This window comes from Neophocaena asiaeorientalis, unplaced genomic scaffold, assembly GCF_003031525.2.
Source record: "Neophocaena asiaeorientalis asiaeorientalis breed wild unplaced genomic scaffold, Neophocaena_asiaeorientalis_V1.1 scaffold450, whole genome shotgun sequence".
Lineage (NCBI taxonomy): Eukaryota > Metazoa > Chordata > Mammalia > Artiodactyla > Phocoenidae > Neophocaena > Neophocaena asiaeorientalis.
The window spans coordinates 600,447-627,057 of record NW_020175674.1 but is presented as its reverse complement, the minus strand read 5'-3'; the positions used below and the strand labels follow the sequence as shown (position 1 = coordinate 627,057).

Here is a 26,611-nt window from a genome sequence, read left to right as displayed (position 1 = left end):
GATTGGAGATTTCCTTATAATAAAAGATATAGAAATCATGTGAGTCTGGGATGGTGCCAGGATTGCACATGGGGGGCAATGTTTTCAATTGGATGTTGATATTGGAATATGACTATTTATGATCTTGTTTGTTTATTCATTAGATAAGGATATGACTATTTGCTGTTTTCTATTTTCTGTTAATTTTTAATATTCTATTATTTTATTTCAAGACAACTTTTTTATTAATTTAGGTTAATTTTACTCATCTGTCACTCAGATTCCATTAGAGTTTAAAGAAAGGACTTAACCATAACAGAGGCAGAAAAGAGCTCTGTATCCATCTGAATGACTCGGATCACACCATCACCCTCACTCTGCTTTGCAAGTACCAAATTTCATTATAAATGCAGGAGAAATAAAAACTTTCGATCCAAATGTATATAAATTATTTGTAATATTTTAAATTAAAGTCAAGAAGTATTTAAAGTTTTATCCTCTAGCCTGTTCACTCTTAGTGCAATAAAATTCCCACATGTTCAGAAAGTTATTTGCGTCAGACGCTAGTTTGTGATATATCGGAATATTTTTGCCGTCAGAAGTATAAGCATTGGCAAACAGGGAACCTAACTGTGAGTCAAAAAATACAACAATACTAAATAAAACCCTTTTCTCATAGAAATCGTCTTTACAGTTCAGAAACGTTTTCAGAAATCAAAAGCCATAACAATTTTTAAAACCTTCACACACACACACTCTAGTTTTCTTAATCAGTAACGAAAGGCTTGCAGGTCTGTGATGCATTCACAATCATTCATGCTAGGACAAACCTACTGTAGCATTTCTTTTACTTACAAAAATCAAAACTAATTTTACATAAAATATAGTTATTTAATTTATAATAGCTACTGAATATGATTTGCTAATTCCACAAGGTATACCTTAAAACCTAATGTTTCTGTTCCAGAGATGAAGTGTGGATTTCCCTCTTGGCCTTAGGAACCTGGATAAAGCTGTGGACTGGAGAAACGGGCCAATAGTATTACTTGTGTACTTTCTAGTTATCCTTGTGACACTCAGAAGCATTCTTTCTTTAATCTCAGTAAAGTGACATGATACATGATTTCTGCACCTAGAAAATGTGTCAACTCTTCAGTTATCTTTCAGTTATCTTTTTAAAGACCTTACTGAAAACATGTCGATATTAACAAAGTCTTTTTTAAAAAAAACCTATACTATTAGGGTTTCAAGTAGATTTCTGATGCATATTTTCACATAAACCTAAATTCAAGAGCAGGTCTGACACTGAGATTTGAGTAATGTATGTTTGCTTTGAATCTTTAAAGAACGTATTCTCTAACCTATATGTGGTTATAGATTATCCTGTCCAAATCCTAGCTATCAAGAAAAAAAAAGTTATCTATCTTGGGATTTCTCCTACCATATTTTAAAAAGATGCTGATAGCATCTAGGTCAGTTTTTATTTTCAGGCTTTCATTTGGGTAGATTGTGAGAAATATCCTGATATCACAGTCCTTATTATAAGTCCTGTACATATAAGTAAACAATGCAAACAGAAATATAATTGAACTGTCAGTAGAAGGTGTTCCTGTAAGTCTTACTGGTTAAACTCATACAGCTCCTTCTATTAATTTCTTCCATATGAAAGAAAACCTTCATCCAAGGTTTTGGGCACAGAGCACTAGAAAGATCAACTTTAAAAACTGGCTTAAGTATTTAAGCTCTTAAGTCAGTGTTATTTGTTAATGTTGTACCATGGTCAGAAGCACAGCATTGTACAAACAATAATAACACCTCTTCCAGAATCTCCTGCTTTGGATTCACCTCTTGAATTTACCCCAGGAAATACGTAGAGTGTTGTACTTTCTTTTTTTTCAGAAATAACAAATTGATGAAAGAAAATAAGTATAGGTTACCATTTTGAATGCACCACTACCAATACTTTGAAGAACTGACAGTGTATTCTACAGATACATGTGCCATAGACTATGAAAAAGGAAACACTTTAGTAAAAAATCACATTACAAAGTGTATTATAAAAATAAATTACACAGCATGTGCCCATGGACCTGAAAGCTTTGCAAAAGGAAGAGAAATTTATTTTGACATAAAGATTGAGTTGCTCTCATGCTACGTATTTTTATATTGTTCAGTTTTTACATTTGTATCCTCAAAAAAATTCACTGGAAGTAGAAAATTATTTCCAGTCATGATCAGTAGCATAGAGGACCTTAGTGATGGTGGAGAGCTGGAGAAATACTATCCGTTCAACAGGGACTCAGAAGAAGTGCACACACCCGGTGTGTGCTCGGTTTACCATTTCATCTGGAGTTCATACGTAACTGGTGGATGATGATGCTTTCTACAAAGAGAAGAAAGACACGGCATTTTCAATTAAACTGAGACTCAAATCAGTAGTTTATGTGAGGGTCAATACCATATCATTTCACTAAAAGACCATGGGTGTTAAACAAGAAAACAAACAAAACTAGGTTCATGAGCCCAATAGCTTCTCCCGCAAATCTTTCCTATTCTTGGGTAAGTTCTTTATATTGACATAGGAGCTTTACCCCTAAATTCTTGAAGATTTTTAGAAACCATGTCTAATATTCTAACAATATTCGATTGATTTTCCCCAAGCAAAGCACTGAACACAAAGACAGTCATTACTATATACAAGCCCCATAGTGGAAACCAGACTGTTGCCTCGAATTTCTGTTCTGAACGATAGTCACATACTTTTACTTGTTTATGGGTGTAGATTTGAGTTTTAATAAGGAAATATTCATTATTCCCAAGAAGTCACTAAATACAGATGACTCATTTTTGTCTCTGACTGCTGCTTTTTGCATAATTCTGCATATGCTCTTAAATCTGAATTCATTTTTATAAAAGTGAATAAAAATAGATTCAGAAATAGCAATTAGAACAGTACCAGCCACAATGAGTAATATTTATATTTATTTGATTGATTTCACTTTTAACCTTTATGCCTTTGTGAACATTTATCATCTTTTTTTTCATTATGTCATCGAAGCCCTACTACATGCCCATCAGGGTGCTGGGCATGGAACTACTGGTGAGCAAAATGAAGCAGGGCCCTGCCTTTGCTGAGATAAAGAGCAGAGGAAAGAAATAACTAAGCCTCAAATTGTTTCTTTGTCTGAAAAATGTATTACCTCCGGGTCAACTACTGTCAATGTTCACGAATAGCGTGAGGAAATTTCCACCTATTATGTTCATGTTGGTCTCAAATTCTTACTATTTACATTTTTTAACATGGATAATTAATATCTAAGTAAACATTAATTAAAAGCTCATTATGTCATAGACCTAGAGGTTTACTTCACACTGACCACTAGGTGGAGATATTTCCATTCCTTCCCTTGACCTTTCCGAATTGAATTTGGGATAAAACAGATAAAGTAAATACATAAATGTTTTATATACTTAATAATAACTAGCTATGAAGGTTTTTAAAAGCTTTTAAGACATAGGTATGATTTTTTTACTGTACCAGAAACCCATAAAAACCATTATCTCGTTTTATCTTTGGAAAATTGTTCTAGCCTCAAATTTTTTCAGGCCTAAAATTGTATCAAAACCTTCAGGTAAAAACTAAAAACACTAAATAAAATATTATGCAGGTAAAAATCAGAGTCTCACATTAAAATGTTATTTCCCACTCAACACTTTTTCTTTTTAAAAATTTCTATAGTAGGTTTCAAAGAGGGAAAAGACGTAGGTCTCAAACCTCCTTAATAGAATTAAAGTATCTTCCCCATTTGCCTCCCTTAAGAGATCATAGGAAACATATATTTAAAAGAGTGAAGTCTAGAATTGTTCTTATTGTAGACGTAATTCAGAATGCCTGTGCCTTTGTTTCCTCATTACAAAATGAGGGTATCAGAAATCATCTCTCAAATCCCTGGCAGGGCTAGGGATTTTTACTACAGTAAAAATCAGTACAGTACCTTCTTTACTACAGTAACTTCTTCTCTCCCCTTGAGTGTGCAAACCTCTAAATTCCTAGAGTTGCCTTCTCCTAATCCTAGCATTTTATAGTTTCCGTAATAATAATGGCTTTTCAAGATACATGCACCCCAATGTTCACTGCAGCGCTATTTACAATAGCCAGGACATGGAAGCAACCTAAGTGTCCATTGACAGATGAATGGATAAAGAAGATGTGGTACATATATACAATGGACTATTTATTACTCAGCCATAAAAAGGAAAATGAAGTTGTGCCATTTGCAGCAACATGGATGGACCTAGAGACTGTCATACTGAGTGAAGTAAGTCAGACAGAGAAAGACAAATATCATATGATATCACCTGTATGTGGAATCTAAAAAACTGGTACAAACAAATTTATTTACAAAACAGAAATAAAGTCACAGATGTAGAAAACAATTTTATGGTTACCAGGGGGGAAGGGGGGAGGGAGGGATAAACTGGGAGATTGGGATTGACATATACACACAACTATATATAAAATAGATAACTAATAAGAACCTGCTGTATAGCACAGGGAACTCTACTCAGTACTCTGTAATGACCTATATGGGAAAAGAATCTAAAAAAGAGTGGATATACATGTATGTATAACTGATTCTCTTTGCTGTACAGTAGAAAGTAACACAACATTGTAAGTCAACTATACTCCAATTTAGAAAAATAATAATAATAGCTTTACAGAATTAGTATTTGGTGAAAATACATATGGCAAGAGTACATACGTAGAAACAATGTCTTGGTTGGCCCATTACATCTTATTATTATTTTTAAGGTAGCAAACTGGTAATCCCTGCATGATATATATATTAATGCTATTAATCAGATTATGTTACTAAAAAGACTATCTCAAAAATATTTGACAATGCCAAATAAGAGAGTTTATTTTATTTTATTCAACTTCAATAATAAAAGATGGGGTTTGATATTTATGTACATAAAATTTACTTAAAGTAAAACAAGCCCAAGTTATTTTATTTTATAACATAGAGACATATTTCACCTTGTTTCTAAAGACAGTGAGATAAGATCTATATGATAGTGGCTCTAGCATTTGAAACTTATTAAGCATATTTGTTAAATCTCTGTTTGCTTATTATCTATGTTTTCCCCAAATCTGTAAACTGACTCAGATAAGAATCACCCAGCCAATACACAAACTTACGAGAAATAAAAAAGGTTGTTTTAAGGTATTAAATTTTGAGGTGACATTACACAGCAAAACTATCTGATGCATAAGGAGTTCATGGTTGCCAACAAAAATAATAATAAAATAAAAATGCTTTGGGGATTAATGCCATTATTTGTGCGTTTTGTTTTTTTAAAGACAGAATTCCCAAGTCCCTTCCTTTTTTTTTTTTTATGATTTAGTACAATAAAATAATGTTATAGATTTTATTGAAGTTACAAAGTCAGCGAGCAAATCTTTTTTCCATCTACTACTCTGTCTTCATTTCATCTCAGAATAAGACCCAAATAAGTCATTAAGGACCTCTAAGGTGACATCAGATGTCATTCTGTAATCTAAATTTTACTCTTTTTACAGATACCACTTTTCTGACATTAGTAATCTATAGAATATATGAGGAAGATTGAGACCAAAGCCACACTTATTACCACCTCTATCAGCAAACTCAAAATAGCAGAGCATTTAAATTTGGGGCCCTCTGTTGTGTAGATATTTAATAACAATCTCCATTTTTCTAACTGGAAGAAGAAAAAAACCCTCTAAATCTTAATCAGCATATGTACATGGGGACACTGGATTTTTACATATATTTTTTATATTAACAGTTGACCAAAGCACTTTTTCCTCTATGTGTTTCTCTCAAGTGTTATCTTGAAGTTTTTTTTTCTTGAGAAGCTTCATGTAACACATTAAATACATTGTTTTCATAATATTATTGTGAAATGAATTCAATCTTTTATTACACTAGCTATTAGATAACTTCCATGGAAAGGAAGTTTAACGGATTATCAATTCCTAATTACACTTGATCTCTGACCTTACAAAGATGACTTATTTATCCTACTTGGGTGGTATCCCCAAAACTACTGGCCAGCCAGATGACTTGAGATCCAAAGTTGTATACGTAAGACAGGATTTGGGGAGAAATCTGGGGGAGAATGTCTCTTGAGTGCTACAGCGGGGCAACCTGGTAACACACTGGAATTCTGATTCCTCCCAGGAGAACCCCTTAGCTGTGGAGTAAGAAAGATGTATTCCCTGAAAAGTCAGTGCCTTCCTCCAGAGCAGTGCCTATGTTTATGCCCTGCCAAGTCTCAAGGGGACTCTTGAGCTCTGAATTTTAAAAATCAACTCTAGTAAATGAGACCACATCACTTTGATAGCCTCCAAATTCATATACCAAAGACAAAGCAAAGCAGAAGTTCAATTTATAGCAGGACTTTGCATCAGCAAAGGAGGGCTGCTTTATTCACAGGAAACTGTACACCAGCGTTACAGAAAACATTTCCTGTTGGATTCTGCATCAGTTTGGCCGGCATATGGCCTGTTCCCTGTTCCATGGCTCCTACCCCCAGGAGCTCTGCCTGGAGAGCAAGGCACTGGCTTAGGGCTCTGCCTTTCTTCCTCCACCAGCTACCAAACCCCAGCTTTGACCTTGCTGCCTGCTGGGGGGTTTATCCTCCTGCAAAAATGTCCGCATTCTCTACACCTTTCAGAAGTAGGAGTGCCTAGATATTGTTTACTTTTAAGGTTCATTTTAAGAAACTGCTTCAGTATTCAGTCCTGTTCCTATCACACTCAGACGTTAATCAGAGCTCTGATAAAACATCTGTTTTAAATAGGAAATCCGATAAACTTCCCCTGTTGATTTGGACTTGTATTCTTCTTTTGGATTCAGCTCGGCTAATTAAAAATACTTCCGCTAATCAGTTCTGTCATTTGCTTCAGGAAACTTTGGAATCAGATGATACAAACTCTCTTGAGGTTTCTCAACCACCTAAGAGTTTATTTGCTTCCTTGCAGAACATTTTCCACTCCATCATCAGGCCAAATCTTCCCCTCGCCCGCCCCCCCAGGTTGCAGGAGTTACCAATCATCGCAGTTATGATTGGTAGATTTTTTTTCAGGCAAGCTAATTGTTACCTCTCACACAGATTACAGTTCCCCAGATACAAGCAAACTGGAACTAGTTATCCCATAGATAACATTAATTATAAATAAAAACTAAGTGGTGGGAAAATAGCTGAGTACCTGAGCCAAACATGCTCAGGCTCTACTTTTTAGACACAGGTGTTAGATGCTAGATGCTGAGATCAGCTTAGGGTGACCTAAGTCTACGGTGGGTCACAGGATGGCATGGAATATTACATTATGTGTGAAAATTGAGAAGGGCGCTCTGTTTTCTAGATAAGGAGAATGTTCATCAAATTGCCGTTTTGAGAACTTTGACACACAGGGTTTCTATGTAGAGAGCTCAATATCTCAAATCCTTTGGCAATGTTATTTTGGCCCATTGAGCGGGTATTTTTAGTCTATGTATGAATATACACTTTGCTCACTTGAAGTGGTTTACTCGTATGAAATCCTGAATAAGGTACTGGGAGAAACTGAAGCCCTGGTTTCATCATTAATGAGACACTCTAAGCGTTGGGGGTTTTCTTGTTTTGTTTTTGTTTTCATCTTTAATAAAAGGGATAATTATCTTCTTGACCGCTAAAGTCTAGTTCATTTCTAAACAGTCCTTGGCTCTGCAATTCTGTCCATCACACGTACATAATATTAGCACAAGTAGAGAGGCCAAAACTACTTTTACCAGATAAGCAATTATTAGTTCTTAGGAAAAGCATTAGGGCAGACTCTTTGAAGTCGCTCACTGAACAAGAGTGAAGCATCTCACCTTATCACCCTAAGGAGGAATGCCGGAATCATAAAGGATCATAGCTGAATGCTAAGCCATAAGCCAAGCTAAGGTGGTTTGCCAAAGGTTACACAGACTTCCTCTGATCTCCTGGTCAGTCCTACGTCAGGAATCTAGTCCGCAGTTCAGCAATCCACCTTCTCTCCATGTTCGCCTTAATATCTATCCTCAATCTAAATCCTGCTTCTGGATGGTGGTGTTTGATCCCTTAAAACAGAAGCCTCTCTGATCTATTTTAGAGGGTCCTTCATGAAACTGAAGAGCATGATAAATCACCTGGAACTTTTTCTTTCCTGAAGTGCTTTCATGCTCCTCTGGGGGAGTAAGAGAGGATGAGCCATTCGTAAATAATTCAAGTACGTTTGTGCTTCACAGGAAGCTCCGAGACCCCCTTAGCTCTCCACACGTGTGATAGCTTCAGAGGCAAGAACTCCCCAGTCCGGGACTCCTGGCTGTTTTGCATCCATTACCTGCCACGGAGCCTTTGGAGGGACATAGCAGTAACTTACACCGTCTAGAATGGCAGCACCCGGATTTCTCCTAACTCTGCTCCCTCTTTCCCTCTGTGCTCTCACGCATGATGTGTCAGTACCCTCCTTATCATTCTCACAGGTTTGTATTGCAAACTAAGGAGGAAGCAGGAACACCTCTTTCTTCTCCAACTCCCAGCCGTCCTCTGTTCGTTTTCTTTCTCTACAGTATAAGTACCAAGTTTTTTACAGCATTTGCTGTAAAAATGTAAAAAATGACAGGCTTTAAACCCTGGCTTAGATTCTGAAATAATGTCTTGTCTTGTTCATGGAGGCAAAGTTCTTAAAAGAGATTTTGAACAGAGGACAGAACCACCAGAAGGAAGTGTCGGAGGAAGGGCAACCCAGGGAGAAGAAACAAGTTGAGATAGTCAAGGGAAGGTGATCTGGCCACTGTGCGGGGCATTCTGTGGGCCTGGGGGTGGGAGTCCAGGCGAGGGGAAGGGAGGGTGGGGTGGCAGGGGGCCAGATCACAGAGCCTTGAGTGCCGCACCAGGGAGCTGGCTTTGCACGCTGTGGATAACGATTGGGAGGGCTTCAAATGGAGGAGTGAGATGATCAACTTGCACTTTGAAAAACAAAATGAAAAATGAATCAGGAAATGTTGAGGCTGGAGATTATGGGATCGGTTGGGAGAGTCTTAGAGTCATCCAGATGAGAAGTAGTTAGAACCTCCACTCAGGCAGTGATGGGGAAAATGGAGATGTGGGTGCAGCTGCCTCAGGTGTCAGGGGTCTGACAGGGGTACGAGAGACTTGCTGAATGAGTCTCCTTGGTGGGCGAGGGGGAAGGAGGGGCCTGAAGTGGCTTCTGGCTTTCTTGAGTGACTGGGTAGCTCGGGACGCTCCTCCCGAGGTGGAGAATTATAGGAGAAGGAAAAAACTTGGAAGAGGGACGGAGGGGTTGTTGAGAATGGCTTTGAGACGAACTAAGTTGGAGATGTACAGTGCCACGTTGAGTGCATGGTTGGAGATAGAGGTTTGGTCGTCATCAGCATATGGGAGATAACTGAAGCCATGGGAGTGAATAAAGTAACCAGAATAAGCATGTAGTGTAGGCAAATGGCTTTTGAAAAGATAAGGAGAACAGCAACCCTCCAGATGCATGCACAAGCAACACGGATGGACCTAGAGATGCTTATACTAAGTGAAGTAAGTCAGACAGAGAGAGACAAATATCATATGATATCGCTTCTATGTGGAATCTAAAATATGATGCAAATGAACTTATCGATGAAACAGAATCATGTACACAGAGAACAGACCGGTGGTTGCCAAGGGGAAGGGGGGTGGGGGAGGGATGGATTGGGAGTGTGGGATGAGCAGATGCAAATGATTATATATGGGATGGATAAACAACAAGGTCCTACTGTACAGCGCAGGGAACTCTATTCAATATCCTGTGATAAACCGTACTGGAAAAGAGTATTAAAAAAAGAATGTATATATGTGTGTAACTGAACCACTCTGCTGTACAGCAGTAATTAACACAACATTGTAAATCAACTCTACTTCAATTAAAAAAAAATGTATGCATACAATAAGGAGCCAGCAAGGAAGACTGAGGCAGGGCAGTCAGAGAAGTTCAAGGAATCCAAAGGAGATTAGATGTCTCAGTCACAGAGGGAGAGGCGCATGGCCTCACTCTACTTTCACCCTTACAGAGATCCGGGGTTTATTCTCTGAAAAAACTGACCTAACAAGTTCTGGACCTAGGCACAAGAAGGGGCTGAACGCAAGGGAGTGCCTAAACTGTGAGATTCTCCACTTCATCTCCCTGATCTCTTCCCGGAATGCAGGTAGCCTGCCTCAGGAAGGTTACTGGAGGATTTTTCTCTGTAGAAACTACTGGAAGATGCGCTTCGATAGGTAGATAGATAGATAGGTGATAGATAGATAGATAGACAGATAGATAGATAGACAGACAGACAAACAGGTAAGCAAAAGAAGTAGAAGATAAGAAATCCAGGAAACAGAGGATTCAATGTAGGCAATAGGACCACAGCTGAGCAGCAGACGTAAAGGACAAGCGTTCCAGACTAAGTAGGGAAGCAGAGGGTTGAACTAGTAAGGCCTCCAGGGAAAAGTATGAAACTGATGTGCTTAAGTGTTTGGAAAAATTACTCATAGGTGTTTGGTAGATCTATTGGAGCATCTGGAAAAAATACAGATAGATACATAGAAAAGCACGCAGACGAAAAATTAAAGCAACTATTCTTTTGAAGGGGGAACGTGGTAAGAGGAAGGAAACATAATCATAGTACACTAGTTGGCTCAGCAGGGAACAATATTTAAAGTTACATCGTAAACATATGAACACGAAACATGCTGGCTGCTGGCTGCTGGTTTATCAAAAAATGTGTGATGCAGTCATATTGTGAGGATGGGGAAAAGGGAAGGGAGGAGACATGTAAGAGGACTAAATTCTCAAACATCAAAACAATAATGGGAAGAAAAAGATATCCAAAATGTATCAATTTAGAGTGAGAAATAATTTTCTCTAAGGAGTAGAGCTGAGTTTGGAAAGGGGGTGTGAGGTGATGAATAGCTGTTTTCATGTCTTTTAGCACTGGCTTGTATTTTAACTGTATATGAGTTACTTTCACAAAAATAAAGAATAATTAAAGAATCAATGGGAACAGTGGGGGTGGAGGCAGAAAAGGCCGAGTGTTGTGTCAGTGGCTCCACCGGGCAGGCAGGGAAGGGCTCAGGGCGGTAGCTATAGAGGGCTGCATGGCTGAAGGAAAAACTGTGCTGAAACGGAAGAGGCCAGAGCATACTTACATCCTGTGTGGAGGTAACAGGTGAAAAGGAGAAGCTGAAAGAGCAGAGGGTGAGGAGATAACCAAGGATGAGACTGGAGGAGGAAGTATGGGGGAAACACTGACCATTGGCTGGGTTAGGGAGGTTTGGGAATAATGCATCCCTGTTTACTGGGAAGCCCTCTCTGTTCTCACCCTGTTACCTCTTCCTCTCTCTCTCTGCCCTCCTGCTGCCCACATAAACGTGCCCTTCTCATCTAATATCCCTGGGGTTTTCCCAATCGGGAAGGTTTTGCTCTCTCCCCAGTATTCCAAATCTATGAAAGGCATGAGAAATTCAAATCTTTGCGCATCTCCCATTCTCGGACAGGTTTTTGTTTCCCTGAAATGATACTCTTCCCACACTGCACATCAAAGCTATGTCTTCACTTGTTTCTTCAAGACATTCAACTAAGAGATCCAGTAACACCCTACCCTTAAGGAGTACACTAAAATCTCCAGACAGCCCAACTGTTCCCCGTTAACCTGTCCTCAATGAAAATATAATAAAGATGCCAGTAGAAACTGAATGACTCTGTTTAAGCAGGTGACCTAGACAGGAAAGTCATTTTCAAGAAATGATAAATACCTTTTGGGCCGTGTCCCATCTTGGAATGTCTCTGGTACCATGCATGCTACATGGCCACCCTCGTAGAATGTGGAAACAGCCAACACACAAAAATTATTCTCAGGAGGGTAAGACCGGGGCTGCCTCTGTAGCTGTGTGGATGGGGCCCTGCCTGTCCCCAGAGGGAGCCGTCACACTGAAATCTGTGGAAATGGCACCCCTCCCTCCCCAGGACGGGACCTGACAGCAGCTGTTCATAGCTGCCCTAGTGAGACCCCTGCTATTTCACTACACAGTACTGTTTCAGGACAGGGAAAAGACTCTAACTTTTTCATCCCATTCACTCTTATAAAAGCACATGAAACTGCGTCTTAAAAACATGTTATACTCACACATAGAAGCCGGAGTAGGAGTGCATTGAATCCTCCATCTCCAGTCCTTGGTGGCTTTCATTTCTAATAGGCAGTTTAAAACCAAGCTAGCCAATAAATGTGGCGTTGGTTCTAAAATTACAAAGGAAAACTGCCACGGCAGTCGCACTTTATCATTTCTGAAAAGTGAATATGTGTCGTGCCGCCAAGTTTTCTTAGCGGTTGTCCTCTGCAGGTGGCTGCATTCCAAGATCCAGATGTATAAACATCCTGTCCACTCACGGTTAAGCTCTTACAGCCTCTCCCTGCAGATGGAATGAGCTTCCGGGCAGAACCGACATAAGCATGGTGTGAGCAGGTAAAAAAGAAAACAGCCGCAGTGACACTCGATTAGGATAAGGGTCACTGAAGAATGGCAGGTAGTATAAAACAGAACACAGTGTTTCGTTCTCCTGACGCCTTCGTTTGCTCAAATACAGCATGTGCAGTAACACTGAATAGCCTAAATGCCAGGGAGGCATTTGAAAAACAGTGGAGCGTCCTTGTTTCTGAAAGGGATAATGTCCACTTTACAAAAGGGGGGAAATTCCCTTTCAAAAAGACACGAGTCAGTATTTGAAATGGCAAGATCTGTTGTTTAAACTTGTTCAAAATCGTATTTCATAAAGCCTTTTTTTCTCAGACTCCCTCTCCTTCCGCCTTGAAATTCCATTATTAGGGCATGTCTCCCGTAGTTGCTCAACATTTTAAAATACATTTGCTGAGAACTGAGCTGTAGGCAACAGTGATCTGATTAAGTAAGTGTGACTATTGTGAGGGGTCTATCTCCTTCATCCACAATTTGAGCCCAAGTTCTACAAGGGACAGGAAGAACAGTGTGGGAAGAACTCAGAGGACAGTCTCTATACCATGAAGCACGGTGACTCCCGGGGCTAAAAACCAAACATGTGTCTTTAAAAAAAAATCTACCTTTTACCAAATATCAGGACTATTCAATGATTCTGGAACCTTCACAATTTCAAGGTAGAAAATAGCAACCTGTAACTTAATACTCATTGTGTTATTGTGAAGTTCACCCAATTGCCTCAAAGATTTCGACAAAGGTGCTGCCTACCTGAGACCTCAGATGCTAAGCTGGGGGTTATCAGCCTTGAGCTCATTTGTGGTTATTTGACTACCAAGCACCACGTCCACGTCAACATGGTTAATCTCCTCACAGACACTGGCATTCTGCATTCACACACTCTTCATGCTTATGAAATCATGCTTAAAATTAACAATGATACAAACACAGGTAATAATAATATACTTCACCACACCACACACACACACACTCACACACACACACACACACACACACACAATCATGAACTGGTTCTGTACTTGCAAAGTCAAGTCCACACGTGACTGTGAAAATGTTTCAATTCAATTAAGCTATGCATGATGTCATTTTATTTCTTGGCAACAATGTATCAAAATTTACTGTCGCTATTTTCTCTCCATTGCAACCTCTCTTGAGCTGTAAAGGCCGTTTGGCAGCTCTATTCAAACTGCTCCACGATTTAAATCAGTTGCACACTTAAATAGAGCGTGAGTCTGACATTAACGGTTCTAAAATTCCAAGATCTTTACAATACACACTCACACAAATAAGTAAAACTCTGTTTTTAGTATTCCATATTTCGTTTCCATTTTATTTCACACTCAAATTGTTTCCTGAAATTGTCTCAGAGGCTTTTGTTTCTGCAAAACCTTAGAGGTCCAGGCCCTGTGATAACTAGGAGATGGGTTTTGTTTGGGGGGTTTTATTTGTTTGTTTGTTTCCAGCACATGAAGCAAATATGGAATCTGATAGAGGCAAATGGCAATTGTTAACCTATTTCCTGTTTCATAAAAGAGTTTTTGAAAAATCAATTATGGTGGAACAAAGCCTATTATATTTGATTTACAATTAGGAGCCGGCTTTGGCGAGGCTGTGACCCAGCCCCCATATCTTACTGATTTAACTAATGGGTCCACTTTCTAGAAGCAAAACTGGGTCTAGACGTCGGGCCCTGCCTCGGGCCCAGCACCCTCCGCAAAGCACACAGCACACGGTAGTTTTGCTGGTTAGTTCTGTTCCCCGGCATCAAAACAAATCCACAAAATAGGAAAGACACATGGCTATTAGTTGATTATTTTATGAACAAGATATTGAAAACTTAAATTAGTACATGTAGAGAGTTGGCACGAACAGAGGGCAGCAGTAGCACCTGCACGACATACCCCCTCCGCCACTGCCCTCAGCCCTTCCCCCCTCCAGGAGAGGTAGCGCTGCCGGCTGCAGATTTCTTCAGCTCTATTTTCATAGACTGAGTCTCAGCTCGAGGCTCGAATTTGGTCAGATTTCCTGCTCCTGGGGCTGCCACTACTGCCTTTCCTGCTTTCATACCTTTTGACATAGGAATGCGGGTGGGTGTAGGCCGCTGGGATGACCCGTCTTGTCCCGACTGTAAGAGAGAAAATACAGAAACGCAAGGGCAGTGTTGGTGAGTTTCCCCCGGAAATGCCATCAGTCTGCGCATAAGCAGGGCTCTTGCCACAGAACTACCCACAGACGACCCCTCTCCAGATCAGATTATCGTTAGCAAGTTGGAGTTGGTGTCCAGTCCACTTCAGTCGCCCCCCTTCCCCTCTCCCGGAACATCTGTGCACCCTTCGTTCTCTTCTCAAGCCCCTGACCTACCTCCTCTACCCTTACTGGAGACAGCCTTCACTCCTACTTCACAGAGAAGCTGCAGGACACCCTGCGTATACTCAGCCATCTTTACTCCTACGGTCCCCCAAATCACCTCACTTGCTTTACATGAAGCAGCTCTCCTTTCCCCTCCTAAGGAGGCCAGATCTTCTCTTTTTTGTATTGTCACTGCTGACCACACCCTCTTTTTTTTTTTTTTTGCCATGCCGCATGGCATGCAGCATCTTAGTTCCTCGGCCAGGGAAGAACCCGTGCCCCCTGCAGTGAAAGCTCAGAGTGCTAACCACTGGACTGCCACAGAATTCCCCCACAGCGCCCTTCTTGAAGTGCTCCTAAAACTCTCCTGCTGTGATTTCTTACTTGGGTCTCACCCATCCCCCTCCTGTCTCTGACGACTCCTTTTCACTCTGGTGCTGGCTCCAGGTTCCAGCTTGCCTGCCTTCTAAATGTGGGTGTCACTATGCTCCATCCTTGGCCCTCTTTTCATTTTTCACATTCACCCTGAGAATCGCCTCAGTTGTCACCCACATGTTGCTGAGTCCCAGGACCTCGAGTCTTCAGTGCTCTCCTTAAATGCAGATCCAGATTTCCAACCGCGTGCTAGACATTTTCAGTGTCCCTCAGGCATCTCAATTATAACAGGCCCCAAACATTACTTAACTTCTCCCCCAAACAGTAGTCCCCCTGAGTTTCTCATTTTATCCACCTCTACAGCCAAGCCAGAAACCTCAGAGCTGCCCTCTGTACTCAGTTTGTCACGAAATCTTCAATTCCGTCTTCAATATATGTCTGTCCTCATTATCGCTACCACAGTTCAAGCATACACCATCTCCAGCCTACAGAATTGCAACAGTATCCCCGTCCTCGGCCTCTATTTCCTCCAATTTATCCTTTAAATGGTTTTACAGACATACCTAACACATAAATAATGTAGTTTTAAAAATCATTACCTTGTTTCTGGGTCCCTTTGTCTACTCTCTGAGATTAAATGTCAGTTTCATAAAAAGACCCACCCATCTTCAGTATCTGACCCCAGTGTGCCTCTCCTTTTCTGCTCCTGCATTTTGTCTCCAGCCCCAGCCGCTGCAGCGCAAAGGGACGGCTCACCTTCCCCAACAAGCCAGTTCCTCCCATCGCCATCGCCATCGCCATCGCCATCGCCGGGCCTGTGCACACGCTGCCCTCTCTCTGCATCTGTGAAGACCTCTTCCCCCGGTGAAGCCTTCTCTGCTTGTTCCTTTGTACATACCCCTCTCACAGAACCACTAAGGAGGTTTCAATCCTGCCTCTCCCACTCAGCCAAGAACTTCGACAGGTCCTCTTTACAGTCGGCACCTAATCCCATGCCTAAAGTGCCGCTAATGGTCAATAAATGTTGAATAAATGCACAAATGAACTAACCACACTATTCGATTTCTAAGAGGGGTATTCCCAAACTTTTTGTTGCCCTTGATCTCGTGGGATCTGATATACCTGAAGGACGTGAATCATCATTTAGGCCTCAGAAATCTTAGACAGTTGTTTTGAAATCCTGTTTGTGTCGGGCCTTTAGTCAGTAATCCAGAATGTTGCTGCAGGAGGGAAGCCTAGCTTGACCTGACCCTTAAGATGGGAATAAGATGTTCCAGCAGAAGATCTGCTCTAAATTACAACAATTACACCTCCACTAGCTTTTATAAAAATCCAAGCTACGCTGTGTTGCTTAAATAAAAGCAGCGTTGAACCATTTGAGAAGGGTGAGCAGTGCTGACTGCTATTCAGCTCCCATGGAGCCAATAACAAAAAGCTTTACTGGCAAAGCAGTTAGTAAGTAATTCACACTTTGGAGCCTGTCTTGGGTCTATGCTCGTGCACAGAGAATTAAAGTAAATTATAGTGAAGATATGGGAAAATGAGCCACAGTTTCTATACTTAAATAATAAGCTTCCTCTCCTTCTTAAGAGTTTCTAATATATGCTGCAGAATTTATTCAGAGATTGGAAATCCTAATTTCTAGTCTATTAGTTTAAACTAATATCTAAGTAGTGCATGCTCTTCTATAATTTCATCTACCAGTTGTCTTCAATAAATGAAGAAAATCACTGGATGTATTTTGAAAAATAGAATTTATTTTTAAGTTCTGGCCTTTATACTTTGGACGTGCTTTTTTATAACCCTTCATTTAGCCTCCCAGCTGGTATTAACTAAATATTTATCGAGCACCTGCTCTCTGCACGATACTATTAATACAATGTACTGTTTAGAAATATAAACTCACTTCTTTTTTACTTTAAAAAAAGTTTTGGATATAATAATCTTTTAATCTTACTTTTCGAATAAAGTATGACTATGACCATATGTAAATGTATTTTAAATATTTTAGGTTCTAGAAATATAACCCAGGACTAGTTATTTATTTATTTATTTTTATTTTTTGGCTGCATTGGGTCTTAGTTGCTGCAGGCGGGCTTTCTCTAGTTGCGGCGAGTGGGGGCTACTCTGCCTTGCAGTGCGAGGGCTTCTCACTGTGGTGGCTTCTGTTGTTGCGAAGCACGGGCTCTAGGCACGCGGGCTTCAGTAGTTGTGGTGCTCAGGGCTCAGTAGCTGTGGCGCACGGGCTTCGTTGCTCCGCGGCATGAGGGATCTTCCCGGACCAGGGCTCGAACCCGTGTCCCCTGCATTGGCGGGTGGATTCTTAACCACTGCGCCACCAGGGAAGCCCAACCCAGTAACGGTTTTAATTATTTTCTGCACATTGACCATTTCTCCCCAGTCTCCATTTTTCAAAATACTGTAAACATAAAAACCAAATTTTAAACCTCATTATTCCCATATGCTGACACTGCAAGAGGCCATCTTTGCAAGGATTTTTGGAGTCTCCATAATTGATGTGAAAGAAAAATTATCCCTCATAATTGGCTCAAATTCATAAAGTACTAGGCCACTTTTTACTCCTATTTCTTGATGTAGACAGTCCCCTAGGAAAGAGCTCGTAGTGGGTTCGGGTGGAGCCGAGGCACGTGCTTTTGCTGTATTTTGGGCACTGCGTTGTTCTCACTCCCCCCGCACACCCCCGCGCCCCCCGCCTTGGCGTGAACTTTGGAGCCCCCTCTACTCACCACTGACTGGGTTCCTCTGGCCGATGAGGTCGTGACCGGTGTAATGGTGATGGTGCTGGTCACTTTGCTCGCGCCAGGGCGAGGCGAGACGTGGCTCCTGGGCGAGCGAAGGACTGTGCCGGTGGACACCTCCTTCTCCGCGGCCACGCTGACAGGTCGGACAGTAATCACCGGGCTTGCTCCCTCAGCCGCAGTCCCAGGGGCACGCTTAAACTGAGAACCTAAGTGAATGTGAATTTTATTGTCTTCCGTGGTTATGATATTGGCATTGGAGTTGTACTTCCGGACTGGGGCTGGCACAGTCTGCTTCTCCGGGGTGACCTTGAGGACAGTCCTTCCCACGGGCATTTCCTGGGATTCGGAAGGGACGGTGATGTCCGCCGGGGCCGCCGATGTGGACACGGTCATGATCTGAATGGGGGACGTGGGCCTATCCGCAAACGGCCCTCTTCCGCTTTCTGGTGTCTTCTCTCTGGAGAAGGTAGTAATTGTGACTGGGGACATGGCGCGCTCCGCGCTGAGAGTAGCATCTCTGCTTTTCTGTTTCTGAGACATGACATTTGGTGACGGGATAATGGTTATCCTCGGTTTCTGATTCCCTAGGGTGGGAATGACGGTGGTACTGGAAAAAAATTCTTCTGCCGTGGGGCTCGTAATCTCCAAAGTGGCAGTGCTGTTCTCATGGTCCGGCGTCACTCGAATGTGCAGGGGCTGGCCCTGCTTGGGCGAAAGAACCAGCTCTCCCGGGTGCCCCGGGCTGGAACCGGCTCGAGGCCCCTTCTCTTGAGTCACCGGGGGCCCATTCTCCCTTTTTCTCATCCATGGAATCCAAGACTTCCTCATGGTGAGCTCGTTGGCCGCGGGCGGATACCTGTCTAGGACAGAGGAACGTTCCACAGGTTTCTTCAGCCCCACCTGTCGAAGGTTACTCATGATATGGTTTTCTTCTTGAAAGGATTTGCGTATAAACACTGCTGGCGTGTCCTCCTCCGCCGCTTCGCTGCCGACAGCATCCGTCTGGACGCCGGTGGACGTCACGGGGACATCCACCATCCTCCTCCCGTTCACGCTGGGTCGGAGAGCGCGGCTGTACCGCTTGGACAGCTCCAACTCTTTGGTCAGATTGAGGACCTCCTGCCCGATGTTCTTGTTCTTGTTTTCTTCTTCCATAAATCTTTGCTGAAGGACAGAATAATCCACTTGGAGCTGAGAAAGCTGATCTTCTTTGTTCATCAATTCATGAATCTTCTCTTTAAGGGCTTGGACTTCTGCTTTTAAGTCTCGACTTTTAGCTTCTTCCAGCCGAAACCTGTGTCTCAGCTCAGCTTCCTGGCTCACCGCCTCACCTTTCTCTATTGCTTTATTCTTGGCGATTTGGTGTTTTATCTCCTCCAGCTGCTGAGAGAGGAAGTTGGCCTTATCCTGCTCGCTTCTAAACTTCTGCTCCAGCTGGCCGTACTCATCTTCCGTCTTCATCAGATCCCCTTCCACCACCTCCAGTTGCTGGAGACGTTTCTTCAGTCTCTCGATTTCAAGTGTTAGCTCCTTAATTTTGTTACCTTCTGGGCAGGTGAGCTCAGGTCCTTTTCGAGACCTTCCTCTTGTTATTTCTCTCTCCACCTCTTCTATCCCATCAAGTCTCTTCTTTAATAAGTCAACACTGCAGCTTAATTCAGAGGATTTTTCTTCTTCACTTTTCAGTTTGCCTATTAACTCATCTCTCTCTTTTGTCAAATTGTATACCTTTTCCTCCATTTCGGATTTCAGTTTTAGAAGCTTCTTACTTTCTTCGATGAGCTTTTCCGTCACATCCATAACCTTGCCTTGTTCCACCTTAAAATTTTTATTGAGTCCATCCACTTTTCTCTCTTCTTGCTTTATTTTTTCCATCATGTTTTTCCTTTCGTCAACCAGCATCACGGTAAAGGACTTCAACTTTGTCAGATCGTCTTTCAGGCTTAATTCAGCCTTTTCCAATCGACTTTCAGAACATTCCAGTTCTTTAACCCGACTCTTGACTACCTCCAACTCATTGAGCAGGTCCTTGGTTAAGTTCTTTTCTTTCTCCAGATTTAAATGCAGCTGGGTGCACTCCGATTTACTCTTGCTGAATGCTTCTTCCAACTTCTCCAGTTCAGACATTCTCACCTGTAACTTCTCGACTTCAAGTCTGAGCTCTCGGCTATGGTGCTCCTCCTCCTGCAGCTTCTTCCTCAGCCCCCTGCACTGGGATTCGGTTTTCGTGATCTCCTCATCTTTACCCTCCATCTCAAGTACGCGCTTCCGAAGCTTTTCCACCTCTGCCATGAGACTGGAGTTACCACATTCCCCTTTGGCAATTTTATCTCTTAGCTCCTGAAGTTCTACTTCTGCCTTTTGAAGATTTTTGTTGGTCTCTTCCAGCTCCTCGATTCGTTGAGTCAAGCCAACCAGCCTAAGTCTGAGCTGCCTGTTGTGAGACTCCTGATTGGCCAACTTGGCGCTCATCTCTTCATGCTCCTGGGAAAACCTCGAAGCCTTGTGTTCAAAATCCACTTCCAACTTGAGCAATTTCTGCCTGTCTTCTTTGGATTTAGAAGTGATGGCTTTGAGCTTTTCTTCCTCCTCCCTCAGTTTCTGAGTCAGGTCCTGTACTTTCTGGCTTTGCAGGCCGAGTTGCTCGATATGCATCTGCCTTTCATCCACCAGCATGAGTGCGAAGGACTTGAGTTTCACAAGCTCATCTCTCAGTTTGTTGAGCCGCTTGGCATTTTCCTTTTCTTTGCGGGCTTGGTAAGCCTTTTCTTGTTCAAGGAGTTTTTTCAACCTAGAAAACAAAATATATTAAAACATTCTATTTTATTGCATTAAACTTTATGTATTATATCATACATAAATATTTCATATACATATTAAAAGATTAGCCTGCAAATAAGTTTCTCTTAGGTATTACATAAAAACAAAATAAGATGCTGTTACAATAAATCCCTTATCAATTACTGCAGGATGAAGGTTTAACAAATAGCCATTAATGAAGCTAATCAGAAGGCAGGATGCTGGCTACCGGTACTGAAGGGTAGCGACTAGAAGGGGGCATGAAGAGGGCTTTTCAGGTACTAGTTTCTGTTTCATAATTTGTGTGTGCAGGGCATTAGCGATGAATTGTGACAACTTTGCAAAAGATAACGTGGACTTTGTGACTGCTTACTAACTGGTAGGAAGGGAGAGAGAGAGAGAGAAAAAGATGACTTCAACGCTTTGGGTCTGAATAATTGCAAACAGTAATACTTTTAACAGAAACAGGAAAAACAGGTGAGAAAGGGTATTGACAGAAGTTGAGAACCGAAGCAACAGCAAGTTGAAAAGTATACCAGACAATAGTTAACAATACTGTACTGTATACTTAAAATTTTTTAAAGAGGGTAGATCTCATGTTAAGTGTTCTTACCATGATTGAGACAAACAAACAAATAAATAAACGTGCCAATAATTAGAAATGTAGTGCTTTGAAAATAAGTCCTATAAATTTTACAGCTCATGTACACCTTAACCCATAGCCTTAATGCCTCCCCACTGTCTCTACTCCAGTCCAAGTACTCAGCATCGGCTGATAATTCTGCAACAGCCTCCAAACTGGTCCCCTCACAACCTCAGCTGTGCCACTTCCTAGCTGTATGATCTTGGAGAAGTTATATAACCTCTGTGTATCTCACTTTTCTCACTTATAAACTGAGCATCAAAATAGTAGCTAATTCATAAGGTTTGTCTGAGGTGCATATCAGTTAATATATGGAAAGCACGTATAACAGTGCCTGGCCCATAGTAAGTGTAGCTAAAACTACACTTTTTATTATAAATTTATAATTATATTATTATTATGTTTATGTTATCATTATTATTATTACTACTTCCTCTCACCCAAATTCTAATATAATCATGTCACTCCTGGTAAATGGAATATTTATAAATGGCATATTTCCTGCCACGTCAATAAACAAAGGGGTGTCACAGTCATCAACAACTGCAGCCCTCCAACGTGAGCCAGTGAGCCCTGAGGAAACTCAGGGCTGAAAAGAATACCTGCCATCTAGCAGCCATAAGACTGCAGCCACTCCCTGAAGTGAGCCCTGAGGAAACTCAGGGTGTGCAAATACAGGATACTGGCCCTAGGTAGCTGAGGTGCCTATCAAAGGAATGATTTCAGTGAGCCCAGATTCTTGTATCTTCCCATACACAGAAAAGCGCCACATTCCTTAACTTGAGATACCTGGTTTTCTTTAATTAACAATAATCTTTTGACGTTCCGACTACCTGTCCTTTTGTTGCAAAACTCCTATATGTCCTGGCTCACCCCTCGCCTCCTTGGAGCAGTTTCTCAGTTATCTGAAACGCTGTCTCGGGGCTGTAGTCCTCATTTTACAGCCAGTAAAGCTTAATTTGCAACTCTCACGTTGTGCATTTTTTTAAGTCAACACTCCCATGGCTTCCTATTGCTTTAAGAATAGAGGCATGAAATCCATAACAAGGCCCAGACTGATGTGATTCCAGGTTGATCTCAAGCTGATCTCACCTGTTACCTAAGCTCCACACATTCCTCAAATATGCTGGACCCTCTGCTTAGAAGTACCTCCCTGCTCTTCCTTTCTCCCTGACACATACACACACACACACATGAACATATCTGGTTGACTTTTTATCCTTTGAGTCTCACTCAAATGTCACTCCCTTCAGGAAGCCTTCCCTGACCAAAGTAAGCCAGAGCCTCTTAGAAACTCTCATAATACCCTGCAGTCTTCTCTTATAACACTTATCAACTTATAAGTTTTTCATGTCTGCCTACCTCTGTTCATGAAAGTTCTGTGAGAGTGGGTGCCAGGTCCTTGTTCACCCCCTATCACAATGCCTGGCACATAGGAGGTGCTCAAGAAATATTGACTGAATGGATAAATGGAAGAAAGAACAAATAAATAAGCTTGAGCTAGAAATACAGCTCAAGCCACCCACATAGGGCTGTGTGAACTAAAGTCCTTACAATGCTGAGCCGAGGATAAATTTTTGTCGAATGTATGTCATGGTTGTTACTAGGCCAGTAATTGGATATTACTAGTGGCTATTAGACAATGAATGTGACTGATCTCATTAGCAATGCCCTCTCTTAAAGAATATGGTCATCCTAGTCATCAGCTCTGGGAGAGGAGGAGTTTCTCTTAAGTGGGAAACCTCACATGAGAGAGGGAGCCTTCTCTGTATGGACTGGAAAGATATCCTAATGGTCTGTCTATCCTTAGTTCTGGTGGGTGAACAACCTTTTCATCTACCTTTCCAGTCAATTTGGCATTCCACTTTCAGGTGTGTTTTTTCTTCTTCCCCCATATCTAGAAATCCTCTTTTTTTTACATCAAACAAGCATTCAGAAGCATTATCACATCATTGTGCAACTATTCACAAAGCGTAATGACTATCGCACAAACAATTTTCTAATAGTTACAATTTCCCTTTGTGCTTTAAACACTTAATTTACTGTACATTATGGGGCATTTCCATGTAATTATGCTATTGAAGGAGCAAAATAAGAGGATTTCGGTGTTCTGACTGTTATGGTGTACACATTTATCAAAACTCATCAAAATGTATAATTAAAATTGGTGAATTTTGTAATATATAAATTATATCTCAATTCTAAAATAGATTAAGAAAAATTATATTAAAAGCCCTGCCAAGTGTTCTAAGATGTCAGATAAAGGGAGAAAAGTTGTAAACAAATATAAAAGAGTGACTTAAAATATGATTGAAAACATAAAATAGCTTATTAATCTTAAAGCAGAAAGAGGTAAAAGCAGAAGTTGTAAAAATAAAGAGAAGACAGCTAACTTTTTCAGGTGGAATTCCGGCTGACGAGAAAACTTGTTCCAGGAAAATAATGTTTCAGGTATGAGAAAACCTTGAGTCCTAATATTATTTCAAGAGGCTCGTGAAAGCCCACTCCAAACTCAAGTATTTACTAATACTTAATTTTTTAAAAAATAAAGGATAGGAAGAAAGGTCTTTTGATAATAAAACATTTTATTTACCAACTATCTGTTACATCCTAGGCTGTGTGTTTTATTATTTCATATCATTTTCATAACAACACTTTGAGCACTTATTTTTATAAATAAAAGTGTTTTATAAAACACTTTGAACACTTATTTTTATAAATAAGGAAGTCATTTGCCCTAATCACGGGAACAGGACTAAGGGGCAGGTTGGGATTTTGGACCAGATCTGTTTGACCACAGTGTGCTTTTAACAATGCTATTGCTTGAACAGCTGAAATTCACAAGACTTTGTGTTTGTTTAGGTTAACTTCATCTTACTTGATTCACCTATCCTTCTGGAATTGTCAAGATCCTCCTTGGACTGTTTTGTCACCCAATATATCAGTTTATATGTAGCATTGTGTCAATGGCAACACAACCCCAGTGATTAATAGAAAGACAGGTCAATGTACAGAGCCCTTCAAATACAGTCAAGCCCTCCCTGCTGCTGACTTCAACCCATTCAGCAGCAGGGACGTTGTCATCAGTCACCCATGAGCCTGTGGGGCTGTTAGTCATCATCTCTCTGCGTTCCCAGCCCTCCCTTGCACCTGTTCCAACCACATCCTCCTCACGTCAGTCAACTACAACCAAATTCTTCCAGATGCTTGGGCTCCAGATCTAGAGTCATCCTTGAGTTCTGTCCTCTCTCACAAGCCCACATTCAGTTCTTCAATAAATCTTGTCAACTCTACCTTCAAAATAAATCTCGAATCCAATTACTTCTCATCCCGCTATTGCTCTTACCCTGGCCCACGCCACCGTCATCCCTTATCTGTATTATTGCAATAGCGACCTAACCTGACTCTCAACTTCCACTTTTGCTCACCCTCATCTGTCCTCTGCCCAGGAGCCAGCGTGATTTAAAAAGGATGAATCAGCTCGGTGCTTTGTGACGGCCTGGAGGGGTGGGATAGGGAGGGTGGGAGGGAGGGAGATGCAAGAGGAAAGAGATATGGGGACATATGTATATGTATAACTGATTCACTTTGTTATAGAGCAGAAACTAACACACCATTGTAAAGCAATTATACTCTAATAAAGATGTAAAAAAAATAAAAAAATAAAAAGGGTGAATCAGATCCTGTCATTCCTCAGCTCCAAGCCCAAATCATCACAATGGCCTAAAAGGCCCCACATCATTACTCTTTTCCTTCTACTTCTGTGACTTTATCTCTTAAAACTCTTTCTTTTATCCTTGAGATATTCTACTAGAGCACTGCTTCATTTCCTTCAAGTCTTTGTGCAATCATCCCCTCTCAGGGAGGTCTGCTTTGCCAACCTTATTTGTCTTGTGCATTTCATGGTAGAACTTCCTATTTTCTTCTTCTGCTGTCTTTTTCTCCAGAGCACTTATTACCATCTAATACACTATACGTTTTACTTATTCTTTTTTTTTTTAATTGACTGTCATTCTTCTCTAAACTGTAAACACCTTGAAAGGAGGGTTTTTGTGTATTTTATTCACTGCTGCAGCCCCAGCACCTAGAATGTGGCCGATGGTGAGCTCTTTCCACGTTTGTTGAAGATGATCGCAAAAGGCCTTCTCAAAAGTCTTGCTGCAATTCGAATGTGCTCGGCCAAATCCTTAACTTCTTTGTGCCTCTGTTGTGAAGACTAAAGCAAACAGCCTCTGTAAAGTGCTTAGACAGTGGTCAGCCCACAGAATGTTCTCAGTAAATGCCATCCGCCAGTGCTGTTGGTCACACCTCTTCTTGTTTACTCATTTGACAATCATTTACTGAACACTTACTTTGTGCAGGGCACTCTGCTAGGCATATAAAGTTAAAAAAAGACACAGTTCTTGCCCATAAGGCATTTGCTCTCTAAAGATGAGAACAATTAAACCAATACAGAGAACAAAGACATGCAGAGGAAGCATCTACCTCTGTGGGAAACCAGAGGAAGGGCAGCTAAGTCATATCAGGGGAGTGTAGTCAGGGAGGCTTCTAGGAGGAGGTGACTCTTAACCTGAGTATTAAAAGCTAAGTAGGAGCTAAGTAAGTAAAGAAGGCAGGGAAAGGACCCTCTAGACCAGGGGTTAGCAGTATTGTCTGTGGGCCAAATCTAGATCAAGGCCAGTATCTGGACAGTCCTAGAGCTAAAAATTGTTCCTACATTTTTAAAGGCTTGTAAAACATAACGAAGAAGAAGAGGCAGACACTGTAAGTGGCCTGCAAGGCCTAAAATAGGAGTGTAGTGGAAACGGCATGTAAAAGCACAGAACTGGGAAATAGACCCCAAAGGTAACTCAACTAAAGTGAAGGGTACCTGTGGGAACAGTGGAAGGAAAGGAGGTTGGAAAGGAAGGCCAAGCAAACAAAGCCCCCAGCGGGCTAAGAGGATGACTCTGAACTTGGGATTCAGAATATGAGGAAGTTCGACAGGTGTGGAGAAGCTGGAGATCAGTTAGGAGCTCCTGAGAAAGCAGGAGTTGAGGAACGGAGTCTGAACTAAGGTTATGTCATTGAATAAAAAGAGAAGGGGGTTCACGTGGTGATATTCAGGAGACAGAAGTCATAGGGTTTGGTAACAGACTGAGTGAGG

The 26,611-nt window shown here is 41.3% G+C and overlaps 1 protein-coding gene across 2 annotated transcripts in view; it reads right to left on the bottom strand.

Moving 5' to 3' along the window:
* Positions 1 to 893: 893 nt before the first annotated feature.
* FILIP1 (filamin A interacting protein 1) overlaps positions 894 to 26,611 on the bottom strand; it is a 186,814-nt gene continuing 161,096 nt past the window's right edge. Inside the window, exons 5-7 of one of the 2 annotated variants that reach the window (XM_024731913.1) lie at positions 18,009 to 20,814; positions 14,605 to 14,662; positions 894 to 2,362 (exon numbers count right to left, since the gene is read on the bottom strand). In XM_024731913.1, the coding sequence (XP_024587681.1) occupies positions 2,322 to 2,362; positions 14,605 to 14,662; positions 18,009 to 20,814 (2,905 nt within the window). In that variant the 3' untranslated portion in view covers positions 894 to 2,321. Of the gene's footprint in view, positions 2,363 to 13,842; positions 14,663 to 18,008; positions 20,815 to 26,611 lie in introns of those variants that run through there. The other variant, XM_024731912.1, reaches the window with a different exon arrangement.